The sequence below is a fragment of the Crotalus tigris genome, unplaced genomic scaffold, assembly GCF_016545835.1.
Source record: "Crotalus tigris isolate CLP2741 ecotype Arizona unplaced genomic scaffold, ASM1654583v1 scf7180000017551.9496454, whole genome shotgun sequence".
NCBI lineage: Eukaryota > Metazoa > Chordata > Lepidosauria > Squamata > Viperidae > Crotalus > Crotalus tigris.
Window position 1 is genome coordinate 2,734,455 of NW_024096469.1, and position 27,617 is coordinate 2,762,071.

Sequence of the window (27,617 nt, forward strand, 5' to 3'; positions counted from 1 at the left end):
TTAGTGCTGCCAGGCTGCTGCTGTTTCAACTCTGCCAAAATGAAGTTCATTTTGAATGTTCCATGACAGTTTCCCAGCCACTCTTGAAATAACTTGCTCTCTCTCCCACCCAGCAGGAGCCACTTGCCTGCCTGCTGGGAAGGGAGGCAGGAAGGGAGGAAGGGAAGAACAGGGAGATAGGAACCCTTGTGGACCCTTCTTCACATACATCACTATGTCTGTTGCACCTTATCTGCATTGTGCACCTCACCTGTTTCATGTGGGACCTTTTACATACCTCTACACACACTCCCTAATTCCTGCCCCCCCCCCCACGTACTTTCTCAAACTCATAGGGCAACTCTTGGGCACACCCCGATGCACACATTCTGAACCAGATCACCTTCCTACATACTTTCCGTAACCTGCACTCCCAAGCACTCCTGGCACACTTCCTGACACTCACCTCATTCCCAATTAATGTGGAATCTTTCACACATATCCACAATCTCTCCTTCACACTTTTTGAGCAACAATGCCACCCTATGCATCCTCATTGACCCGCATGATACCTCTCACACACCTCACCACCCCCATGTACTCTTCTGGACCTATGCTGACTCCAGCGTGTCCTCTCCAACCCATGCAGCATTTCCCATGCAGCACCTCTCAAGCAACCCATGAACCAATCCAATCCACCTCCTATACACTTCCTTGTTTCCTCCTCTATTGGCAACAGCCACTTACCTGCCTGCTGGACTTGGGCTTCCACCCTTCTGATGGCTTCTCCATTTCCCACTTCTCTCCACAATCTCCCCAAATACAAAGTAAGTGGGGAGACTAACAGGAAATCTAGGGAGAGAGGAAAGAAAGGAAGGAAGATAATGTAGAATGACAGAGAAGGAAGGAAGGAAGGAAGGAAGGAAGGAAGGAAGGAAGGAAGGAAGGAAGGAAGATTTCTGATGCTCCCTGCCAGCTTCCCACAAGGAAACTCAATGGAGAAGCTGGCAGGAAGATGAAGTGCAGTGGTCATTCTGTTTCTCTGTTTAGGTAAGAAATATCTCTGAAATGATGACCTAATGTGGCATGGGCTGTTATCTACCTGGCAAAAGAAAGACTTGCTGGACTGTAGAATATTTTTCCAATATTCTTTTTGAATCTACCTTCTAGTATTATAAGCAATAAGATGTAAGTTTTGCAAACTAAAATGGCAGGGTGATCTTTGTGGAACTATGAGCAACAGGAATAGCTCCTGTTTCAATAGTGGCAAACAACTCAGTAGCAAAACAGCAGCTTTGAACACAGAAGATACTGTCTTCAGTCTCTGATATAGGGCTTGGAAAGCTTCTGCTAGTGATCATAAAAATTGTTGTCAATCAATGTCAACACTATCCAACTAGCTGATCTGAGTTATTATCAGGTAGTCATGTTCATGATTTGGCATTTGGAAGAACAGAAAGATGAGAACACTGAGTCCACAAAAGTTGTTTCATTTTTCTCCAAGCTTATTATATAGTACTAAGTTTTGGGGACTTAAGGCAGAGAATAACTCTCATTGCTCTCCAATCAATGCTTTGGATCATGGACAATGCTTTTTGACAGTAATCTTAGGAAGTAAAGAGATTTCAGTGGATTTTGTGAGACTTAGAAGGAGATAGCATAGGATCTTTGCTTGAAAAAAAAAACCCAAAACAAAACTGGTGACTAAATACTGCCCTGTGTGATTTGTTCCACATCTATCATCCATTTCTGTTCTTTAGATTTTCTTTGGTGTGTTGTTTATTCTAACGTTGCAGTCCCTGCAAGGATCCCTCTCAAATTTTGCCCATTTCTTGCACAAATACTTCAAGTTTGTGATCCACATTTATATAGATTGCTAAAAAAAATACTCCTTATCTTTCAAACAAAACAGAACCAAACCACTGCCCATTTTAATTTGAAATGGTTTTTAATTACAGTGTGGGGGGAGATGCTGAGGGCAGGATATGTTTGATACCATTTTAGTCGCATAGAGTTTTTTGATTATGGGAAACCACTCAGTCCATGTCATGGTTTGGCTCTGTTTGTACATGCATTTTCCTGCAGAAAGCTATTAATGCACTGCATGAATTCTTTTCATCATGTCATTTGAACCATATGACAAAAAATGGGAGAAGGAAGCTGTCTCTACAGCCACCCAAGCACATTCTGCTATTTGAACCGAGAATAGAAGTCTTCAATGTTGATGGTGCAATTTTAGATAAAACATGCTTATACGATTTACTATAAGCCATATGTTAACATTTGCACAAAATGGCATACCTTCTAAAAAAGAAGACAGTCATTTAGTGAGGCTTTTCTTTTGCTTGAATCTTTTTTTTTGGTCCTCCTCCTGTCTTGGGATGATCATCATAACATTCATATTTCAAGAAATTGTAAACCCCCTGGAAATTTTGTGTTACTGCTGTTATGTTTGCAGATTGGAGGCATTAAGAGGAGACACATTGTGTAACAACAAGCCTTCAAAACTGCAAAAATGGCTCGCAGACCTTTTATAGTGTCCTATCCCTGGACAACATCAACCAATGATTGCAGAGGCTGTTTCCCATCTTGTGCATGTGCGCAAGGCTGGAGACAGCCAGTCTGATCCCAGGCAGCTTTTGGTCTGCCTGGGACCCTTTGCAACATTTCTGAGCCTGGTGAATGCTTTAGCAGGCTCAGGACATAACAACTGCACTGATCATTGTACTCCTCAGCTTTGAAAGAATTATATATAGCTCCTAAACACCAAGAGAAAACCTTTCCATCCTGTATCAATGCCATAGCTTCAGAAGCAAAATTCAGTATTTGTTCTAGTAATAAATATATCACATACTGCCTCATTTGGGGCTTTACAAGAGTTTTTAGTAGCTGTTAACTTCTCACAGAAATACTTCTTTTATTTATTCATTAGACTGATACTGTATGTTTTCTTTAAGTGCTCACGATACAGCACTTACAACATTCCTCTTCCACTTTTATCCCAACAACAACTTTCTGAGGTAAGTTGGGCTGATAGACAATGGTTAAAATCACCTAATTAGCTTCCACTATTGAGAGTCATGGCTTTCCTATTCTTACTCCAGAACTCTATAAACACATTTTCACACTGGCTTTCTATATTTGATGCTTATAGATTATACAAACCCATTCATTCATTCTGTGAGTTCCCTCACTTTGGGGAGACAGTGATGAATTTGTATATAATCCTATGTCAGTATTCCTTGTTTATTTCAAATTACTACATATCTGTGCTTGTTAGTACATGCAAATGCTCACCTCCAGTTTGCTATGTGTTTGGACAGGTAAACCCTACTTATTGTTCTTCACATATGAAGCAGGATTGTAGATAAAGCAGGATTGTCTCTTTCTGCCACTGGACAAAGCCCATCTGTTAGGTAGCACATGGGAACAACACCAATTGCTCCATTCTGATCATAGCCAAACCTGGAACGGACATCTATAGGTTTTCCATAGAACGTACATAGAGACTTTTATACAGAGAGTTCCCCGTGTAGACTTCAAAGTGGTTTTAGTTAAGCCAGTACTATGATCTGAAACACTCCATTATACTTTTGAAGGAAATATCTGCACACAGGACCAAAATGCCAGCCTTGTGTATTCTTTCTGAATGTCTGAAAAGTCCTTAGAAGATGAAAATATGCAGAAAGAAGAAGATATGCAGAATTCTTTATATATTTTTCTTCTTCCCAGGCATTTATGGGATGATACAGGACTGACATTCAACAATCTTTAAGTATCTTATACTTTGGGACTTAATGATCAAACTATTTATTATCCATGGCAATTATTATTATTTTTCTTTCCTGAATGATCAAAATCCTAGTACCTGGGAAGGAAAAGCTTCATCTTTCACTTCCTAGCTCTCATCTGCACTCCTCCCAGTGAAAAAGATTCTACTTTGTACAAATGGGCACTATTGCTGTTTACACCTGTAATCAGTATATGGGTTGATGGGATGAAAGCACAGGATTATGCTGAAGTTCTCTCCTCTGTGCTAAAGTTGCACAGCAAATCCCAAAGGTAAAGATTTTCTTCAATCAAAGTTGATACCAGGCAATTTCATGGACACATCTGTCACGTAGCTTTGTTGGGCAACAGATGCAAGTGGTTTCTTACTCCTTCTGCAGGGGTATTTTTTGATTTCCATGTCTAGCTTATAGATTTGGGTTTTTGCTGGTGGTCTCTCATCCAGTTTAGATGAGCTTTTTTGAGATAATTCAAAATTGGTTAGGTATTTTCACTTTTGCAAGCTCCAGTCTGGATTGGTCATCGGGACCAGAGGTTTAGTCTTCCAAGCTTTTGGACTTGTGCTGGAACCTGTCTCTCTCTCTCTCTCTCTCTCTCTAATTATGTTAAAAGAGTCCTTATTTATCCAAAGGCTTTGTTTCGATAGCAAGTTAGAACTTTCCATTGACCTGATATGTGGCACTTCCTAAAGCATGTCTATAGAAATACACTGGGTTTACTATAAACGCATTTATAAAAGCCCATTGCCATATATTATTGTTGTTTCCAATTATATCAATGCAGAGCCTTAAAATTGTATATATTATTTTACCTCTATTGTAGAGTGCTTCTAATTATGTGTAACTTTTTATTTACCCAGTTGTCCATTTTGCTAACTATAAGTCTTGTATCTTGTATGTTATCTTAACTCAGAGGTAGGTTGTGTTGTATAAGAAGCCTTTAATAATGAAGGATTAAAATGCATTTTTTTTGCAGTTTAGTTACTGAGATATGAATGAGTTTTATTTTGTCATGTGTCATAAAGTGTATATTGGATAACCTTTGTTTTAAAATGAAAAATAATTCTTCCATTAAAGTTATAAAAACCATTGCATTATAGTGATATATTTTAAAATAACATCATAAACTTTTTTCAAAGATATGCAAATAAGACTAGAAAAAAATCCAACCTATCAACTGTTCCTTATCCAGCTATCCACTTTGTTACAAATGTACTATGTTTGGTATCTTGTCTATTATTTTAACTCAGTGATAGATTGTGTTGTATAAAAAGCTTTCAATAATGGAGGATTAAAATGCATTTTTTCAAGTTTTAAAGATTTTTGACTTTGATTACAGTACCTTGCTAAACATCTGTTCTGAGTTTGCTTACACACTATAAATATCAGTGATATCAGTTGTATCTTGCTTATGTCAAACAACTCATTCCTATTATTCCAATTATTATATTTACTATTTGTTTTAATAAATATATTCAGCAGTGAAGTGATCAAATGAGTCTCACAGACAGTGGAGTATTATAGAATATAATACTTTTGTAGATTAGCCTACACCCCAAAATACAATTCACGGTGGAAATGGAAGCTAACAACCAATTCCCCTTTCTGGATGTCCTAATCTACAAAAAACCCAATGGCTCCCTAGGAACACCATCTACCGGAAAAAAACACACTCCATTGCTACTTAAACGCACAATCCCATCACCACCCTGCACAGATCAACTCCGTAGCCAAGACCCTCATCTCCAGAACCAAACGCCTAGCCAACAAAAACCACCTGAAAACTGAACACACTCTCACAAACATATTAATCTCCAACAGATTCCAAAGAAATATTATTACCAACCTAATCCAAAGGGAAACACCCCCCAAGAACCGAGACATAGAACAGTACAACAACATTGTCCTCCTCCTCTACATCAAAGGCACCACAGGTAAAATCAGCAAAATTCTCCACAAACACAATATCAAGACAGCCTTTGGCACTGATCAAAAAATAGCCAACATCTTAAGAAACCCCAAAGACATGATCCAGTTAGAAAACCAAGGAGTCTATGAAATATCATGCAAAATATGCCCAGCTACATACATTGGACAAACTAACAGGAGAATAAATGCATGCATTGCAGAACACAAGAACGCAGTCAGAAAAGAAGAAAAAACTTCCTCCCTCTTCCAGCACTTTAAAGCTACAGGATATGAAATTGATTTTGAAGGAACCAAACTAATCTCCAAAACTGAACACCACAACAAGAGAATAATTATGGAAGCCATCGAAATAGAAAAACACCCCCACAACATGAATAAACATGGCGATACCTCCTGCCTACCATACACCTGGAAACTAGCCCTAATCAACAAACAAGTCCTAGCCACGAAAACTGACACCGGACCCAGAACTACACAGCATACCACCACCATTCACCCTCACCAGACCCAAACCTAAGCCCAAACCCATCCCTCAGATGAAATGCAACCACCATCCAGAAGCCAAACCATGACAACATCACCAGCTGCTGCACCTCCCTCCGACCCTCACACTAAGCAAACGGACACATGTCATAAACACAGAGCTAGACTGCAAACTCGGAGCCAAACGAAAGCCCAGAATGTCACATCACAGCCTTCTGCTCTGGACATCACATCACAGAACTCAGGAGGTTACAACGCTAAAGCTCAGTATATTACAACACAGCCAACCACCCAGGATGTTGTAACACAGAACTCAGGATATCACTACACTAGATCTCAGAAGGTCATCACACAATCCATTACTTAGGTCGTTACAACACAAAAACTAATGGGCACACAGCCAGCACCTCAGCTACTCAGGATGTTACGAAACAGCCGAACAATCTGCAAACAATAACTCCAACACAGCCAACCAACCTACCTACAGCAACTAAGTCAGCACTCCACACACCCCCACCAACATTTATAGAGAGACGGCAGCTCCGATCACACTTTGCTCGCACAAGCACGAAGCTGAAGACCCCAGCCTGAAGATGATGAGTGGGACCTCATTGAAACGTCGGCAAGATACTCTCAATCTTACACAGGAAAAGACCTGAATACGCTAAGACATATATATATATATATATATATATATATATATATATATATATATATATATATATATATATACATATATACATATACATATATATATATATATATATATATATATATATATATAGTAGGTCTTTGGTTGTTCGGGTTTTCTCCCACGTAAAATTGGAAGTGTCTTGGCGACGTTTCCTTCATAAACACAACATCAAAACAGCATTCTGCACAAACAGAAAAATATCCACCATCCTTAGAAACCCCAAAGATAAAATTGAATTAGAAAATCAAGGAGTATACGAAATCCCATGCACCACTTGTCCCACCATATACATCGGACAAACCAACAGAAGAATAAGTGCACGCATTGAAGAACATAAGAACTCAGTCAAAAAAGAGGAACCAACATCTTCCCTGGTCCAACACCTTAAAGCCACAGGACATGAAATTGACTTTAAAAATACCAGAACCATTGCCAAAAGTGAACATTTTAATAACAGAATAATCAGAGAAGCCATCGAGATAGAAAAACGCCCACACAGCATGAACAAGCGAGATGATACCTCCCGCCTACCAGCCATTTGGAAACCTGCCCTTATTGACAAACGACTCCCTAACCCCAAAATCTTAAACCCCTCTGCAACTCAGACTAACCTGAGCACAACCAAACAGAACACTCCCCCAGCCAATCAGAGCACAGCCAAGCCCCTAACCATTCAGAACACACCTCCACCCAATCAGAACACAGCCAAGCTCCCATCCAATCAGTTCATACCCTCACTGGCAGTTAAAAGGAAGAAACAGCTAAAACCACACATTGCTGCTCAAAGCAAGAAGCTAAAAACACCAGCCTGAAGATGACGAATGTGACTTCGTCGAAACGTTGCCAAGACACTTCCAATTTTACGCGGGAGAAAACCCGAACAACCAAAGACCTATATACAAATACCCGCGAAAACCTCAGAAAACAAATATATATATATGGTACAAATAAAATACGAACACCAGGAGAGTATAAATATAAAAATATACTTTACTAAAAGCTGCCAAGCTTTCGTTTGGCACTGATCAAAAAATAGCCAACATCTTAAGGGCTAAGGAGCCAGTAAACAATGATGACTTAAATGGGTTTTGCCGGCATCTGTATGAGTAGAGATTTTCTAGCTCATAAAATGATTAATAAAAGTTGTAAACCTGAATTTTTTATTGAGGTTTTGGATAAAACAGAATAAGATGCACTGAAGTTATCAGAGATACTTGAAAATCTAATTTATGTGATTATATGGAAAAGAATTGCACAGTGCTGATGCTAGTGATAGCTAACCAAGCAGGACGGAAGGCTAGATGGGGGTAAATGGAATGCTGTTATGTATTAACTTTGTAGACAGATCATACTTTTAAAGGCATGGATTGGGCCATACATATTTTTCTTCATAGTCACGTATATATGAATATACACAGAGAGATATATTCAGAACTGCTATCATTTAAAAAGGGGGTGGGGCGTTTGTAGTCGTGATGGATTCCTATGGAGATGTCAAGGAACTTAATTTTGATCTTCTCCAGGTAAATGACTCCAGTGCTCTTTTCCTTTATTTTTTTTTTCTCTAAACAGTACTAGCCAAAAAAGTGATGATGATTATGAAGATTATACTACCAACAAAACCTGGGTGTTGACTCCCAAAGTACATGAGAGTGATGTTACCCTCATTTTAAATGGCCTGCTGGAGGGGTATGACAACAAACTGAGACCAGATATAGGAGGTGAGAATGTTGTTTATTTATTTACTTTAAAGGTAATTAGATGGAGAAGGGGAAAATGTTATCTATGCAATTTTTGGCAATCAGTATCTTTTGTTAAAAACCATTGTTTTCTTTAATACCTTTGTATCTATTATAACCTTTAAAATGTTACAGCTCACAGTGATTTTAAAATATTAATAGCATCTTATGGTACACATGTTGCTTTTCACTCGTTGATCTAAGGATCTTGTGTCTGAACAGTAAAGTTGGAATTGACTTCAATGTCAAGGTATAAGTTTGAGAAGGATATTATAGCATTCTGAACAGTTTGTATTTCCATTGAACAGTATCAAATAAGGCTGATATTGTTCATGGCTGAAACCATAGAACCTGGACTTAACTGGTCAGGCTGTATCTTTGCAAAAGATGCTCTATGCAGGGAAACATTTAATTGAATTTAACAACATGCTTTCAGTGGTATTAGACTAAAATAACAAAGTCTGGGATAGAAGAGAATAAAGAATCATGACAAAAAGAAGATTGTGTTGATCATGCAGCAGTGTGTGGAAAAAATAAAGTCAGCTTTAGCATTAGCAATAGCAATAGCACGTAGACTTATATACTGTTACATAGAACTTTATAACATTTATAACATTTTCCAATCAGTTTACAGAGTCAGCATATTGCCCCAACAATCTTGGTCCTCATTTTCCTGACCTCAGAAAGATGGAAGACTAAATCAATCTTGAGCCAGTCAGGATCAAACTCCTGGCAGTGGACAGAGTTGGCCTGCAGTACTACATTCTAATTACTGCACCACCTTGGCTTTAAAATGAAGTCATTTTTATTAAAAAATAAACAAACAATCCATTCTAAAGTTGTCAAGAAAACAGTGCATTAGCATTGTGCATTTGCCCTGACAGCCATGGGAAGCCTATGTTAGTGAAATAACATGATCATAACAAATTGCTCAACCAGATTTTCCAGAGAAGTCACCAAGAACAGAATAAGGTGCCTCTCAGATGATAAACAGGAACTGTTATAGTAATCTGTTCCAAAAAGATGTAAGTAACAGAAGAAACCAGGAAATGATTAATAACCATCCTAATGTAACAACCATTAGTCAATGCAAAACACATGAGAATGGGATGAGCTTGAATCTTTTACTGCTTGAAGCAATGAACAAAGTTTCACTTTCTCCCATTTTATGTTCAAAGCCAGTATGACTGGCACATGAATTTACTTCAACACTGTCAGCATCTCATGTCTTCCACTGTATAAGCTGCAATAATGTAGAGAGTCTCTTACATCTAATTGTGCTTTTTGAACCTTGCATTGCTGCTCTTTGGTAAATGTCAACTGAACTAACTGCAACCCAGTACTGGCTGCAGTAAAGTTGCAGTAAAATTTCTCCATCCTAATAGGATGGAAGAACCTTTGTTTGTAGAAAATCTACTTATCAGTATGTGATAAACAAAACAAAACATGAGCCCTTCTTTGTGCAGCAGGATGCTCTTCTGGGGATCAACTGTCTGAACTTCGAAGATAAATTTGCAGCAGGGGTAGGGATGTTGAAATAGTTTCTAGTGAGTTAGCAGTAGAGAAAAAAAAGCCAGAAGTTTCAACTATTCATGTGTGTATATTTGTTATATTTTATTGTAATTTGTTGACTTTAATCCTCTGTGCATCATCCAGAATCATTGCTGTAAAATGGGAGGCTTTAAAAATGTATTTATCTATTTATGTACGTATAAAATAAATAAATGACTTGTCAATGATAAAAATCAAAGAACACATTGAAAAAAAATGGGACTAAAATTAACTATAAAGACCAAACTAATTGAAACAGGTACAGTCTTAGATTTGACAAAGAAAATGAAGTAGTAGATAACTCCTGCAATCATCAGCCAAGAAATGTGCCATAGATTGGCACCTCATAGAGCAGTGTTTCCCAAACTTGACAATTTTAAGGCATGTGGACTTCAACTCCCAGAATTCCACAGCCAGCAACGCTGGCTGTGGAATTCTGGGAGTTGAAGTCCACATGCCTTAAAATTGTCAAGTTTGGGAAACACTGTCATAGAGTAAAAAAAAGACATTAAGATGCCAGGATGTGTCAATAATACTAATATCACAATCATGCAGTAAATTGTTTTTCCTGTGATAGTCTGTAGAAGCAAAAGTTGGATTTAGAAGAAGCAGTTTAGGAAGAGTGTTAACACTACTCTGGTGCTGGAGAAGACTCCTGAGAGTATCAGGGATAGCCAAGAAAACAAACAGATTATGGAACAAATCAACCCAGAGTTCATACTTGACACAAATGGCCAGGCTGAAATTATCCTACTTCAGCTACATTATGTGAAGACTTAACTCTCTGGTGATATCCATAATGCTGGGAAAGATAGGGAAAAAAAGAGGACAAGCAACAGCAAGGTGGACAGACAATTACACCACCATCAGGTATACCAGTGGAAGACCAGAAGGATCAGATTGGTCTCTAGGAGTCAGTGCTAGTTTAATGGGACATAATCAAGCCAATGATTTGGATAGGGTAAAGTAATTTGGATGGTCAAAAGGAGAAGAAATTGAAAACAGTGATTTAGAATAGAATAGAATAGAATAGAATAGAATAGAATAGAATAGAATAGAATAGAATAGAATAGAATAGAATAGAATAGAATAGAATTCTTTATTGGCCAAGTGTGGTTGGACATGAGGAATTTCTCTCCGGTGCATAAGCTTTCAGTGTACATACAAGTAATAGTGATAATCATAATCATAAATAACATGAAAATACATTCATCATAAATTGTAAAATACAACACTTCTTCATAAATCATAAGATGCAACACTTAGTGATACTCATAGAATACTAGCTAAGCAAACAACATAAATCATACTAGGATACTAAAAACAATATAAATTGTAAGATACAAGCAACAAAGTTATAGTCATAAGAAGATAAGGACAGGTAATAGGAAAGATGACGAGTACCATAGTAATTCAGCTTTACTAAGTAGTTTGACAGTGTTGTAGGAATTAGTTGTTAAGCAGAGTGACGGCTAGTCCAGAAGAAGGAGCCAGAAGAAGAATGAAAAAGCTCCTACCTTGGGACTCTGTGTAGACAATTGCAAAGAGGAAAAAGCTGGGCTATTTAAACATGTACTGTGCTTTTGGAATGGATGGTGCCTATAAGGAGGCTTATAGATGATATGAGAGAAGATTCAGTTCAGGGCAAATGCCCATTGTGGACACTGGGATTCATTCTGATTGAGATTAATACCTTAGTGTTGCCTCATATTATTATTGTATCTATGTTATGCGGTTCCTGAGTTTCTGCACAGTTTCCTAATGATATAACTAAAACTTGTAAAAAGTAACAACCAGAGAGGTTTTATTTTTCTTTACTGGATGTCATTTAGAGGGATGGAAGCTGTCTTTTAAAGTCCTTGTTAGTGGAAGCTTGGGGAGCAGGTTTTGTACAATAAGAGCTGAAAATGAAACTGCTTGGATAACTGCTAGAAGAATCAGCTCTCAAACTCAGGATTTTTGCTCAGGTAAAGCAGGCTCTATATAATTATTTAGTTAAAGTTATTCTATTAAATGAAGAATTCATTGTAACGATGGGAATATGAGAAACAGGGATTCAGGAAATGGAGGTGGAGAAAGAGCCAGAAATACAATATGAAATGATGCATTGAAGAAAATGAGGGATTGGTCAAAGAAGACATTTTATTTATGGTTGAGTTACCTTAATTCAGTGGCAAGAAGCGGTAATTGCTGTGATGAGAGGAGTAAATACCTCTCTTCACATTTTTATAGAAAATCCATCCCAAATTTTTAAAAAGCCACTCGAGGGAGGAAAATGGATGACAGCTTGTCCAGAACTGAAAAGTTGAGACTAGTTTGTTCATGTTTAGCAGAAAATGTGCCATATAGTGTTACAGTAGGGAAAAGATAGTAAATATGAGGTGGCTGTTTTCCTGATGGTTTGGTATCAAGGGGAGAGTCATGCTGTTAATGAGAGCAGCAGAGAAAGGAAGACTTCAGTTTCAATTTTTTTTTTTTTTTTTGAGCGAGAGAGAGAAGTACATGTGAATCAAAACTGATATCTATTTGTGAAAGTTAATGAATAATGTGACTGAGATTATAGAAACAAAATATTATCTTTGAATATTTATTTAATTAATTAAAACAGCCATATAGCCACCAATCATATGTTGAACTCTAGGCAGTCCCAATCAAATATAAATCCCAGCATGTTAGATTGTAGTCTAATTAATGGTACATTAGGATTATTAATTATAATTATTAATTCTAATTAATTATGCAATAATACAAATGGGATGAAAATCCATCCCACCAAGACATATTAGATTTTAATCTAATTAATGGTACATCAGGATTATTTATAATTATTAATTCTAATTATAATTTATTATGCAATAATGTGGATGGATGAAAATCCAACCCCCTTTTTTTAGTGCAAAAACTAATTTATATGGTGTTACAATGTTCATATTGTGTTTGCTGATCGAAAAAGATAATATTTCACATACTTCAGCTCTGTATTTTCTCTTCTTTCCTTTTAAAACTTGAAATTATGTTTTTTGGGCACAGTAATGTTTTATTTAGTTATCTTTAAAGCAACTTAGATGTTAATATTTGTAGAAAGAATGATTTGTAATTACTATGGCAGGGGTCTCCAACCTTGGCAACTTTAAGACTTGTGGACTTCAACTCCCAGAATTCTTCAGCCAGGCATGCTGGCTGAGGAATTCTGGGAGTTGAAGTCCAAAAGTCATAAAAGGGCCAAGTTTGAAGATCCCTATCTTAGGGTCTCCAAGAACATGACCAAACAACATCCAGATTTTTATCACAGGGAGTTGAAGTCCACAAGTCTTAAAGTTGCCAAGATTGAGGACCCCTGTACTATGGTATAATATTTTCTCCTCTGCCTATCCAAGCTGACTTTTTCAGGCAGACGAGAAGGAAAGGCCAGCCATAACTTATAGGAATAAGACTTGAGAACATAGGCAGATAGCTACTTTGGCTGTTCTCATTAGACAGCTTGTTTAGACAGAGAAGGGAGAAATAGTTTTTTTTCTTAGTTGTAACTCTTTTGAAAATAGTAGAACTTAGAATATCTAAGGAGAATTAACTTCTATTGATTCCTTATTAACTGAACTCCAAGTGCATAATTGTGGTTTATGGATTAAATTAGTCTCAACATTTTATGTATACATTTGCTATTTAGTTGAGTATGACACTGGTCAAAGAGCTTGTTAAATCTGAAGTCCCACCAGTGAGTTTAGGATTGCAGTGAAGGCCTCTTAACTAGTAAATCCTTAAATGTATCTAACTGTGCATCATATTGACAGTCATTAAACAGTTAAATAAGAGAAAAAAACCGTTTAGTTTTTACCATGTTTGTTCAAAAGGATATCAGGTTGTTTTCTCTATTGTTGTCAGTTCTTTGAGAAAAGCAACCAGAACTAAATTACCAATTTTTATTACAAAATAACCACATTTATAAATTTAAAAATGTCAATAATTAGAATTATAAATATATAAAATTATAAATAAAAGTCTATCCAAAAACATTGCATTTCTTAAGGGCTTTGATCTAATTTTAGTTAACTTTAATTATTTAGAACGGATTCCCAAAGTTGTGATTTCAGGATGATGAGAAAGATCACATCCTGTTTGAAAGGCAAAGTCTTTCTTATTGGCATTATTGATTATATTTTCTTTAATTGAAGTAATGTAGCTTTTAAAAAAACATTCATTTGCTGCTTCATTATTTTGCTAATTTGAATGGCTAACCTTATTAATTATTGTTGGAATTGTGTTTAATTTACAGTTTTACAGTTTTGCTCTTATTGTTTCTGTTACAGTGCAACCCACGGTAATTCACACTGATATGTATGTCAATAGCATTGGTCCAGTGAATGCTATCAATATGGTATGTAATAGCTCTTCATAGATTTTTGTCAGAGTTTATTGAAGATTGTCATTAGTGAACTCTGATAGTCCTTACTATATATAAATAATATATGTTACCAATAGTGGCAAATAATATATGTTAACATGCCACTGCCTTAAACACCTTTATAGAAAAAAATGAGTATAAATTATCTTTCTTGCCTCTTTTTCAACATAGAATTTTGCTGTTCTGGGGATTGAGTGGGAAGTGTGGGTACTTCTATGGGTGGAAATAAAGTGTTCTTTAATTGATTCTGTTCTGAGATCAACATGGCTAAAAAAACAAGATGAATTTTGACTGTTTCTGTGAAATTAGATGAGAGTATGCTCACTAGTTGAATAGACAGAGCAACAAAGATGATTAGGGAACTGGAGGTTAAAACATATGAAGAACAGTTGCAAGAATTGGGAATGTCTAACAAAGAGAACATCTAGGGATGACATGATAGCAGACTTCCAATATTTAAAGAAGAGGAATCCAACCAAAGCATCTGAAGGCAGAACAAATAACAGATGGAAACTTACCAAGGAGAGATCCAATCTAAAACTAAGGAGATATTTCTTGATAGTATGAACAATTATTCAGTGGAATGGCTTGCCTCCAGAAGTTGTTGGTGCTCCATCACTGGAGGTTTTTAAGAAGAGATTGGACAGCCATTTGTCTGGAATGGCATAGGATCTCCTGCTTGAGCAGAGGGTTGGACTAGAAGACCTCCAAGGTCCCTTCCAAATCTGTTATTCTGACACAATTTAGGGATAGATTTTTCCTGTTCCACCTGCATAACTCTTCTTGTATAGCCTGAATCTCTACTAGTTTCTCCTCAGCAAAAGGGCCAACAAAGTTTTGAGAAGTAACTTCATAATTACGTACTTTGTACTGAGATCTTACAGATCTTCCCTTAACACATTTTGTTATTCCTGCAGGAATATACAATTGATATATTTTTTGCCCAAACCTGGTATGACAGACGACTAAGATTTAACAGCACCATTAAAGTTCTGAGGTTGAACAGCAACATGGTGGGGAAGATCTGGATTCCTGATACGTTCTTTCGAAACTCAAAAAAAGCAGATGCACACTGGATAACAACACCCAATAGAATGCTCAGGATCTGGAATGATGGCAGGGTGCTATATACCCTCAGGTATTTTCATAGTTAATTCCATTATTTCCAGTGCTCAATACTTATTGGATGTGTCAATGTGAATAAAGAAGACATCATACATAGTGACTATAAAATGTCTTAAATATTTCAGCCAAAATTAAGTGAACATTTTCATCGTTAGAGCAGAACTATATGATAGAATAGTTAGAACCTAAGAATAGTTAGAACCTAAGAATCAGAGCATGCAATACGATATTTGCTATCTCTCAAACTGGTCCCACAGCATTTTAAGGAGAATAAAATGATGTCAACCAGTGCACTGTCATGTAATGAAAAGATATGAATGAACAAGACCTAAAAGCATCTCTTCCTCTCTAGCTCCCCACCAATTCTCTTATCTCACAACTATCCTTAGGATAAAATATGCATTTTTAAAAGGGGTATCTCTGCAGTGTTGGCATGCCCCCATCTTCTTTCTCTCATTGCTTGACAGGAAACTAAGGGCACATGACATTGTGGGCTGCTTGCAGCACTGTGAACAAAGAAGAAATCTCAATAGCCCTGAAAGGTTTGCTAGAAGTAAATACAGGAATACAGCTTAACATAGCTTTTACAATGCTGTTCAGTAGACTATTCACAGTTGATTCTTATGTTTAGAAATACATTAATTTTCATGGCCTCCATATTTCCTTGGAAGCCCACTATAAGAAACCCACTTGCCATGTTAGTTATGATAAATAGCCAGTTTAGTGGTAAATTTCAAAAGTGAGAAGACAAGCATGATTTATATACCTAAACAGCCCAGATAGGCAGGACTTGTTCCTTCTTGTCAACATTTCATGGTAAAACCCTAATTGTGACTATGCAGAAGTTATTACACTGAGTTTAATAGCCTTTACCCTCAACGAAGATGAAGAAATAGTTTACAATGAAGAAGGAGTGTAAGAATATTTCATGTACTCAGGAATACTTCTCAGGCTTTTAGCAGAGATAAAGTGTTGTGTATGAACACATATTAACTATTGTCATAGTTACAGTAAGAATTGGAAGGCTGAGAACATGACAAATAGAAATAACATCTGCCTTTGTTTATTTTCAGACTGACAATAGATGCAGAGTGTCAATTACAGTTATACAATTTCCCAATGGATGAACACTCTTGTCCACTGGCATTTTCAAGCTGTAAGTAGGCAACAATGGGATTATCCTGATGAAAGAAAGAGGAAAATAATAATAATAATTTTAAAAAACTTAATATCACAATAATCAGATAAAGCTGACAATGTAATATATAGCTATTGTGTAAATGTGCAGCAATAATCAATGCTAAAATTACCAAAATTACTACACAGATAAACACGTTATCTATTGCTCTTGATTTTAGAGAAATCTAGGGCATTTATCTATAAGTCACTGGACTATTTCCAAACAATAGCTATGCGGTTAAATAAATATGAGGCTACCAAGTACTCTTGAACTCCAACTAAAGAGAAATATTGCTGCCAAAAAGTAAGCTACCAATTCAGATTTCACATGTTTATAAATTCATCACATCTATGTCCCAACCTTCCTCTAAGCTCAGGAATATGTAAGGTTATGATTCCCAGAGTTAAGTAGAGTTGACCACACCATTAAATGGACAGAATAGAATGAAGAGACTGTCTCAGATGAGGAATGTCTCAGATGTAATCACTGCCCTCTGTTCTCTAAACTCAACTTCTTTCTTTCTTCAGCCATTATGGATGAACCTCTTCTGTGATTAATGCTGAATGTTTTATATGACATTTTGTACAAGAGTAAAATGTCTTAGGCAAGCCTATTTTATTGTCATCTAAGTCAGTGAAGTAAAATGAACAGGGATAGTGAGACTGACTCATTAAACTTCATAGCTAATGGGAGAATGGCATCTAGAAATACTTACTGCCAAGTCCAGTGGGGAGTCCAGAGCATATAATATCTCTTTCTCCAGAACAAAGCATACAAAAGTGCACATTTTATGGTTTTAGTTATTATTTAATAGTGGTTCTCTCAGATATCTATCAGAGCAATTTATCTTTACAGATTGGTGTGAACATTGGAATACATGTTTCCTGATAAAATCCATCACTTTTCTGTGTACTTTTAACATTTAAAAAGCCATTATGGGGGTTGGAGATGAGTAGCCAGTGAAGTTTCCTCTTAAGAAAAAGAATGTTTATAATTTGATATAGTGCAACTTGTCAGACATTTGACATAGTCATGCTTTTTCCATGATGGTTTGTAACTGTAAAATCTTTTTCTGAAGTTCTTGATGCTTTGGGTTTTAAATGAATTCAATAAGCATTGTGTTGCAAAATGGCTGAAAGTCATACAAGTGCATGAGACCCACATATAAATTGGAAAGTACTAGCATGTAAGTAAGGAAGCACTAGTATATAAAATACATTGATGTAATCCTGATTTTCCTTGGTTTGAAGATGGTTACCCAAAGGAAGAAATCATCTATATGTGGAAACGCAGTTCAGTGGAAGTGGGGGATACTAGATCCTGGAGGCTCTATCAGTTCTCATTTGTTGGACTTAGAAATACAACTGAAGTGATTCCAACAAGATCAGGTGAGTTAAGTAACTATGGTTTCATTATCTTTTCACCATTCTCATGAATTAAGGTAAAGGAATCCCTACGGATTTTACTCCACTAGTTGTTGCCGACTGTAGGGGGCGGTGCTCATCTCCATTTCAAGGCCATTGAGCCAGAGCTGTCCGAAGACATTTCAGTGGTCATGTGGCCAGCATGACATCACAGAGCACTGTTACCTTCCTGCCTTAGTGATACCTAATTATCTACTTACATTTGTATGCTTTTGAACTGCTAGGTTAGCAGGAGCTGGAGCGAGGACAGGAGCTTACTCCATCATGTGGTGCTCAGGTCTCGAACTGGGCTGCCAGCTTTCTAGCTGACAAGTCCCGCATCTTAATCACTGAGCCACCATACCACCCTATTGTCATGAATGAAATCCAGATGAATAGTAGAGGGAATGTTTATTGTATTTGTATTTGATAGCTTAAACAGAACATAGAAAGAAAAAGTAGTATAAGCTTTATAAGTTAGAGAAATGAGTGAAAATAAAAGTGTGAAATTTAATATACACCAATGCAAAATGTTTTCAATTACAGAGCAAAATTTAAAGAGACAGTTATAAGATTTGGGTGGAGGGGGGAGAGGGCTGTCATGATTAGGTAATGAAATCTATTTGTGATACAGATTTTGGAATAGTGGTTGGTTGCAAGTGGCCTAATATCACTGGGGGTGGGGGGAGCAAGTGCAGTTTTAGCGTGACTTCTAAATCCTGGGTAATAGTACTACCACTTTATTTTGCTTTGGCCAGATTTCATATCAGCTATCATGTTCAGCTCTGTACCCACATTTTAAGAAAGAGATAATGCAGAGATGGATAGCAAGAATGAACTAAGAAAACAGTCTTAGAAGGACAGACTAAGGAAACTGGATAGATCCTTGAGAAATGATTGCTGGAAAACATGATAGGGCTTTCCAAAGTGTAGAATGGTTATCTGAAAAAGAAAGACCTGTTTGTTCAAGAAATGGAACAATAATTTTAAGTTACAGGATGTGTAACTTAATCAAAGTATTTGATAGTGGAGCATTTATAAAAAGCAGTGGGGCATTTTTCCCCATTAGATATGTTAAAGCCAAAGCTAAGCAGCCACTGATGCTTTAATTTGAATTCCTGGGCTGAGCATATATTTGGACTCTTTTAGTGTTCTCTTCCAATTCTATGGCTCTCTAATCTGTAGGTTTATCTCCCAATCCATCTCCTGGCAATATCCATCTTAGTCTTTATATTTTTAGCTTGAAGAGAGCTTTTTGTTCATATGGATTAATATCTTCAGAAAATGGAGAAACTGCTTCTAATCTTATTCATCCAGACATTTATGGAAGACCATTTCTAGCTTGAATCAACAAAGATGAAAGGAAAAGTGACAGTTGGCATCATGTATGAAGATATTAGAGTGAGGATGGCATTCTTGTGCCTTCCTCATTATCCCCAATTTTAGCCCTTAAAAATGGAGATAACATTCCAAGATAAATACATTACATAGAGCAGGGGTCAAACTGCTGGCCCGTGCTCTGGTTGCATCATGCAGAGTCCACGCCCAACCCAGCTTCAGCAATGTGAAAAAAGTCACAATACATTGCAACAAGTCATGTGATATGGTGAATTTGACACCTGTGACATAGAGGATGTTTACCTTGCTTTGTAGACTGTGGTTGTTAATGAAATAAATGGTGGACAACCCAAAGGTTGAGGACATAATTTAATTTTTGATGAGATGTACAGGGAGTGAGGATACTCATGCAAAATGAATAAGGCCTCAGCACTTGGTATTACCATAGTCCATTTTTGTTTTTCTTTAGTTTCTAAGAAAGGATTTTTTTTTCTTTTATGGTATTAAACCTACTTAAAGATTTAAACTTCAGCTTTCATTTCAAAATTACCACCAGTGTTTGGCCTGAAAGGGCATTGGGAAACACAAGAATGACACTGAGGCCACAGATTGTTTCACTTGCTTTAATGACTCTGTCATAAAAACTATGGAAAACAGCAGGCAAAAGTTTGAACTCTGAGCATGAATTCAGACGTTTTAATCTAAGTTTTAAACTTTAAAATGTACTCAGAAAAAGACTGGCCCAACTCATCAGGAGGGCTTTAAACTAAAATTGAGGGGGAAGGGTGACAAATCTTTAGAATTTCTAGAACCCAAACCAATCATAAATCCCAAGAAAACAAATCAAACAATGAAGCAGGCAGTGATGAGAAAAAAGAAAAACTTAAACAACAGTCAGGAGATGCAGGAAACATGCCCACTGACAGGCATAAAACTCTTAAATGCTTATATACAAATGCTCAAAGCTTGGGGAAGAAACAGGGCAAACTAGAAACAATAGTACATGAGGGAGGGTATGACATAGTTGGCATTACAGGAACCTGGTGGGATGAAACCCATGAATGGAATGGACTGATAGATGGATACAAATTGTTCAAAAAAACAAGTCTACAAAAAGAGGAGGGGGAGTTCCACTATATGTAAGAGAACACTACATATCTACAGAAACGCACATAATCAAAGATAAAATCTCTCCAGAATGTATATGGGTTAATATAAAAGAGAAAAAAAGTGACATTGCCATAGGTGTATATTACAGGCCACCCAACCAATCAGAAGAAATAACCAGTTAACAAATGTATGTAGGAAGCCTACAACAGTAGTAATGGGAGACTTCAACTATCCGGATATCAACTGGGAGACAAACTCTGCAGCGAGCGGGGAGATCAAACAGATTCCTAACCAACCTAAATGATAACTTTGTCACCCAAAAGGTGGAGGAGGAACTAGACATAAAGCTATACTGGACTTAATTCTTACTAATAGAGAAGAAGTGATAGAGGGAGTTGAAGTTGCCAGAACCTTGGGTGAAATTGACCACATCATACTGGAATTTAATATAATGCAAACACTAGCAATAGAAAACAACCCAACCAGTGTCTTAAACTTCAAAAAGCTGACTTTAACAAACTCAGAGAGAACCTAGAAAAGATCTCATGCATGGGAAACTCTGAAAAATGCAATCATAAAAGTCCATACCAGCACAATACCACTGAAAAAGAAAAACAAGAAATTCAAGAAGAAACCAACATGGCTACACAAGATCTCTCTGACAAACTGAAAGAAAAAAAGGACAAATACAAAAAAAAAATGAAAGGAGGGGCATATACTGTAACTAAAACCGATTATCAGCAGACAGCTAGAACATGCAAAGATGAAGTCAGGAAAGCAAAGGCTCAGAATGAACAAAGACTTGCAACAGAAATCAAAGATAATAAAAAAAATTCTTCCAACATATTAACAACAACAAAAAGTCAAGGAAACTGTAGGTCCACTAAAGAAAGAAGATGGCAAGAATATAACAGGCAACAGGGAGAAAGCAGAGCTGCTTAACTTATACATTACATCAGTTTTCAAACAAAAAGAAACTATAGCCCAACATACAAAAAAAAAAAAAACACTGCAAAAGACAAACTAGAAACAAAAATGAAAATAAGCAAGAAAATGGTAAGAGAACACTTATCCAACCTTGATGAATATAAATCACTGGGACCGGACAGATTACATCACAGAATTCTGAAGGAGCTGGCAGATGTTATCTCAGAACCATTGCACCACATCTTTCATAAATCCTGGAGCACCAGGAAAATACCTGAGGATTGGAAAAGGGCTGATGTGGTTCCCATCTTCAAGAAAGGGAAAAAAAACGGATCCAGGAAAGTACAGACGAATCAATTTAACATCAATACCTGGGAATATCCTAGAAAAGATAATCAAAAAACAGATGTGAGAACAAGCAGAAGCAAACAAAGTTATAACTAGTAGCTAGCATGGGTTTGTTAAAAACAGATCATACCAAACCAATCTTATTTCATTCTTTGAAAAAGTGACTAAATTAGTAGACCAGTGAAATGCTGTGGACGTATTATACTTAGATTTCAGTAAGGCATTTGATAAAGTAGACCACAACCTACTATTTGGTAAGCTAGAAAAAAATGGAATAGACAACATCACCACTAGATGGATCTGTAGCTGGCTGGCAAACCATACTGAACGAGTAGTCCTCAATGGTACTACATCCCCATGGACTGAAGTAAGCAGTAAAGGTTCTTTCTTAGGCCCAATACTCTTCAATAACTTCATAAATGGCTTAGATGAAGGGGAAGGGGAACTCATCAAATTTGCAGATGACACCAAATTGGCAGGAGTAGCCAATACCCCAGAAGACAAACTCAGGATCCAAAAAGATCTTGATAAACTTGAACAATGGGTCCTATCCAACAAAATGAGTTTCAATGTGGAGAAGAGCAAAGTTTTACATTTAGGCAGGAAAAATCAAAGGTACAAGTACAGATTGGGTGAGACCTGGCTTAAAAACAGTAACTGTGAGAGGATCTTGGAGTCCTAGTGGACGATCACCAGCAATGTGCAGCAGCAGCCAAAAAAGCTAATACAATCCTGGGTTGTATAAACAGAGGCATAGAATCAAGATCATGCAAAGTATTAGTACTGCTTTATAAAATCCTAATAAGACCACATATGGAATACTGCAGCCAATTTTGGTCACCATATCACAAAAAAGATGTTGAGAGTTTAGAAAATTTTTTAGAGAAGAGCACCTAAGATGATTAAAGGCCTGGAGACTAAAGCATATGAAGAACAGCTGCAGGACTTGAGTTTGGCTAGTCTAAAGAAAAGAAGAAAAGGGGGAGACATGATAGCAGTATTCCATTATTTGAGGGGCTGCCACCAAGAAGAGAGGGTCACATTATTCACCAAAGCACCAGAGGGCAGGACAAGAAACAATGGCTGGAAACTGATCAAAGAGAGTAGCAACCTGGAATTAAGGAGAAATTTCCTGACAGTGAGAATAATTAACCATGGAACAGCTTGCTTCCAGAAATTGTGAGTGTTCCATCACTGGAGATTTTTAAGAAGAGGCTAGATAGTCACTTGTCTGAGATGATATAGTCCTGCTGCTTGAGCAGGAGACTGAACTAGAAGACCTCCAAGGTCCCTTCAAGCTCTATTCTATTGGAATCTAGGCTAAATCATCTACATTCTGAATAGAGTCTTTCTTGAGCAATATGAGGAAGAGAACACATGAACATGATTTATTGGAGTTTTCCATCACAAAATGATATTTTTATCCTGTTGCATGATAAAAAGGTATTCAAGGACCCCTCCTGTGATTCAATGCCATGACTCTTTTTCTAAAACACTTCTGGAGTGGCAGCACTCCATTTTGCTTGTGTTTAGATTGTGGCAATAAATTGAGCAATCACTTACTAAATGATGATTGATTTTCTCTGTAGGGTAGATAAGAGGTCTTATAGTTACATCTTTCCATTTTACTTTGCACTGTATGATCTTTAGTATGCGCATGTAATAGACTTTGAAATGACAGAAGGTTAGCGGTTCAGAAGGTTAGCCCAATACTTCATTTGGGAAAAAACATCAGTTAAGGTTGTAGAAAAAAATCTAGTTGGTGACTCAATGTACTCATCAAATTATAATCTTTTATGTGCCATAGATTCCTTAACTTGGAGAGCACATTTTAAAAATAGAATTGGGAAGAGTAGGATTAATGCTTTTATACATTTGATCTTGAAACCTATTGTGGTTTCAGAACAATATTTGAATTTGGAAAGTGGGTTTTTTTAAAGGAGGAAGACGAGGAGGAGGAGGAGCAGGAGCAGGAGGAGGAGGAGGATGGGTGCAGAAATTATTAGATAGTTAAATGCAATATTTGCTGTTTGGGCAGTTCAGCCTACCTCTTGGAAGTAACAAGCTTGAACATGTGCTCTGTATCCTAGAATTGTGACACTTGCAGTGTTTTGGGAGAAGGAGAGTATGTCGAAATTGTGCCAATCCTTTAAAGACAGTCTTGCCAATCAATAAATTATCCATGGTCATATTCTGGATAAAGAAGGGCTGGTTGCAATCAAGTGGTAAGATTTTAATTAGCATTTCTGAAATATTAAATCCAGAATAAACAAAGCTTTAATTAGCCTAAGCTAGAAGAGGGTGAAATGATTGTATTTAGGGAAGCAATTATAGAAATCACATGTTATATATATATATATATATATATATATATATATATATATATATATATATATATATATATATATATAAAATAGCTGAATCTAATTTGAAGACCTTCTGCCCTCAATGAAGGCATGTTACCCTCACAATCTTCTTTATAGGGGAAGAATTAGTAACTTCAGACATTACCTAATTAGATTCCACAATTTAGAATATGAATATAAAAAGAGACCAATGAAAGCCTCAGGTTTGTAATTATATATAATGTATGAGCAATATTTGGTCCAGGCCTACATTTTTTTTAAAAAAATATTATTTTAGAGCTGCAGAGAAATTTTCCCTCTTTTTTTGTTCAGTGATTTGCTTTATTTAGTTATTTCATAGATGTTTAAAACCCTTTATTTAACACATTTCTATGAGAACAACAACAACAACAAAAAGCTGAAAATGTCCCATCAAAAATGTGGATTTTACTACCAAGGTTCAGTTACACAATTTGGGGTTGCTCTGGCATCATAAAATGGAAGACAAAAGTTACAATTGTGCTATCAGTGAAAGATATAAAAGAATTCCTTGCATAAAGTGTCTTATTTCTGGTTCAGTTTAAGACTTATTTGGGAAAAAAAATCACAATTCTATCTCAGACTCTTGTTTTTTCTCATGAAAAAAGGAACTTTTGGAAGAAATAGTTTTATTTCTGTTGTTTCCCTCCCACACAACTATCAGTTCACTTTAAGGTATTGTGGCCTTCTGGAGGGACCACTAATCTAGTTTTGCAAGCGACGGTAATGGTCTCACATTGTTGATGTAATTGAAAGATTATTTTTGTTATGAATGCACAAATGTGCACAGTTCAATTCTACTTACTCAAAGTGATAAATATATGTAGCATCTCACATTACTTAAGATTGTTATCAGCAATAATTAAATATGTTTTTCAAAATAATGTAGTGATATGCATTTTTGTCAGCTAAGAAAATACTGCAGATTTCAGGAGCAGTGTGGCCTTTTAATCTTCCTGTGAAGATCTCTTCTTCCATTTTAGCTTAGGATAAATTCATAAACCTCCATATAAAGTAGGTAAAGAAGCAACCAGAAAATGGAAACTTCCTCCTATGATCAAGCAGAGCCCAAAGAGTACAAGTATTTTATTAAAACATTAGAACTCCTATCAGACTTCATTTTATTCAAAATTATTACACTTTAGTGGAACTGACTTTCATGGTACTCTCTCTGAAATGCTGCAATTTTCAGTAATAGCTCTAATCCTCCCTAAATGTCAACACTTGCTGATTCATGGATTAAGTTCTTATTTATGTCTTTATCAGAGGCCATTTGCCACTGTCTCAGAAAGGCTAACTGCAAAAGGTTTATTCTATATATAATTTTTTCCATGTGCCAGAGTTTATTTCCAGACCATATCAGATTTATTTGCTTACCTCCTGAATCTGTTGGTTCAGCCTCCTTGGTGTAGGATATGTGTCCTGACTGGCTATGCTACCTGGGGATGACATGTGCTGGGTGTTTGTGGTATTGAATGCATCCTTGAGACAAGGGACATTTCACCATCCCATAAGGAGGAAGTGATATAGCTCTGCTTAAAGCAGAGTGCTGCTTAAAGTCTGTTCCTAGACTTGATCATTGATCAACTTTAACCTAAAAATAAATATTTTTTAATTTGCATTTGTAATTTACCAAATCTGAGCAGACTCATGGTAGTATACAAAGAAACATTTACAACAAGGGTCCCCAGTCACTCGGGTCCCCTACAAACAGGTCTGTGGCCTGTTAAGAACTGGGCCACATAAGTGGAGGTGAGCAATGGGCAAGACAAATGGCACAAGTGCAAGGTGTACGTTACACACTCCTCCCTCCTCCTCCAGTCCATGGAAAACCTGTCCTCCACAAATCTGGTCCCTGGTGCCAAGAAGATTGGGGACAACTGATCTACAAAGAACAATAGTGATAAATAACAATGCAGTGTAACATAAAAATAAAATATCTAAAGGAATAAACATCCACAGTAAATCATCTATAAACAAATAGTACTAGCCATTAAAATCTACAATATAATGCAGATACAGCCACTTGGTAATACTAATAGCAGCACTTCAACAGCTACAGGATGACATTTATACATGAAACATACATTGAATATTTGAATAATCAGAGTAGTCATAAAAGAGAATAAATCTGCACTGTACTTTGTTTCTAAGGGGGGAAATAGTATAAGACTTTCCATGGCAAAAAGATGTATTTTCTGTAGGGACACAGAGGGAAATAACATGGAAGTTAGAAACTTACATTCTGGGTAAGAGAGAAATGTGTATCTTGCTGAAACTGATAAAAGAATCCATTTTACTGCAAGATTGTGTTGAGTCATAAGATTGAATTCTAATGTTTAACTGGATATACTTTATGCTGTTAGGAAAAATGTGTGGTAGAAATTAGATATGTATATGATAATAATAGTAATAATAATAATACAACAAATGGTAAAGGAGTCCCTGCAGATTTTACTCATTTCCGACTATAGGGGATGGTGTTCATCTCCATTTTGAGGCCATTTAGCCAGAGCTGTCCAAAGACATTTTGGTGGTCATGTGGCCAGCATGACATCATGGAGCACTGTTACCTTTCTCATTGAAGTGGTACCTATTTATCTACTTGTATTTGCATGCTTTCGGACTGCTAGGTTAGCAGGAGCTGGGGCGAGGATGGGAGTTTACTCCGTCATGTGGCGATCAGGCCTTGAACCTGGACTGCCCGCTTACTAAACAACAAGTGCAGCATCTTAACCACTGAGTTACCGTGTCACCCTAATAACAATAACAGTGTGAGATTATAGATTCCAGTTCTTTAGCAGGTGTTGGTCTTTATATGCACTGAGATTTTTCCAAGACACTAGGATGTTGTAATGGATATATATATATATATATATATATATATATATATATATATATATATATATATACAGATCCAAGAATGTGACTTTTTAAAATTGTCAAATAGAAAATTTGTCAAGGCACAAACTGTCGTCCAATGTTTTTTTTTTAGTATGGTACATAGTGTGCCAACGGCCATGGCTAGTTTATGGTGTCATATTTTAAATTTGATTTTAAGATCTTAACACTTTGTGATCTTTTCCAATTCTTTTTCTTCTATTCAATTCTCTCCTGGTATTGCCATAACAGTTATTTACAGTTTCTTCTTTTCAACCACAGTTAAAAGTGGTATGTTATGAGCCAAGACTTTATCACTTTATATTCAGAAATTCTACAATATTTTAACTTGCTCAT

General features: G+C 36.6%; 1 protein-coding gene across 4 annotated transcripts in view; it reads left to right on the top strand.

Moving 5' to 3' along the window:
* The window catches only part of GABRG2 (gamma-aminobutyric acid type A receptor subunit gamma2), a 96,604-nt gene that overhangs the window by 21,555 nt on the left and 47,432 nt on the right, over positions 1-27,617 (top strand). For all 4 annotated transcript variants that reach the window (XR_005556755.1, XM_039343705.1, XM_039343717.1 and 1 more), the window contains exons 2-6: positions 8,446-8,594; positions 14,471-14,538; positions 15,483-15,703; positions 16,764-16,846; positions 18,121-18,258. Coding sequence is in view for 3 of the 4 variants with exons in the window: in XM_039343705.1 (XP_039199639.1) it covers positions 8,446-8,594; positions 14,471-14,538; positions 15,483-15,703; positions 16,764-16,846; positions 18,121-18,258 (659 nt within the window). In the remaining variant the exon portion in view is untranslated. The remainder of the gene's footprint in view (positions 1-8,445; positions 8,595-14,470; positions 14,539-15,482; positions 15,704-16,763; positions 16,847-18,120; positions 18,259-27,617) is intronic.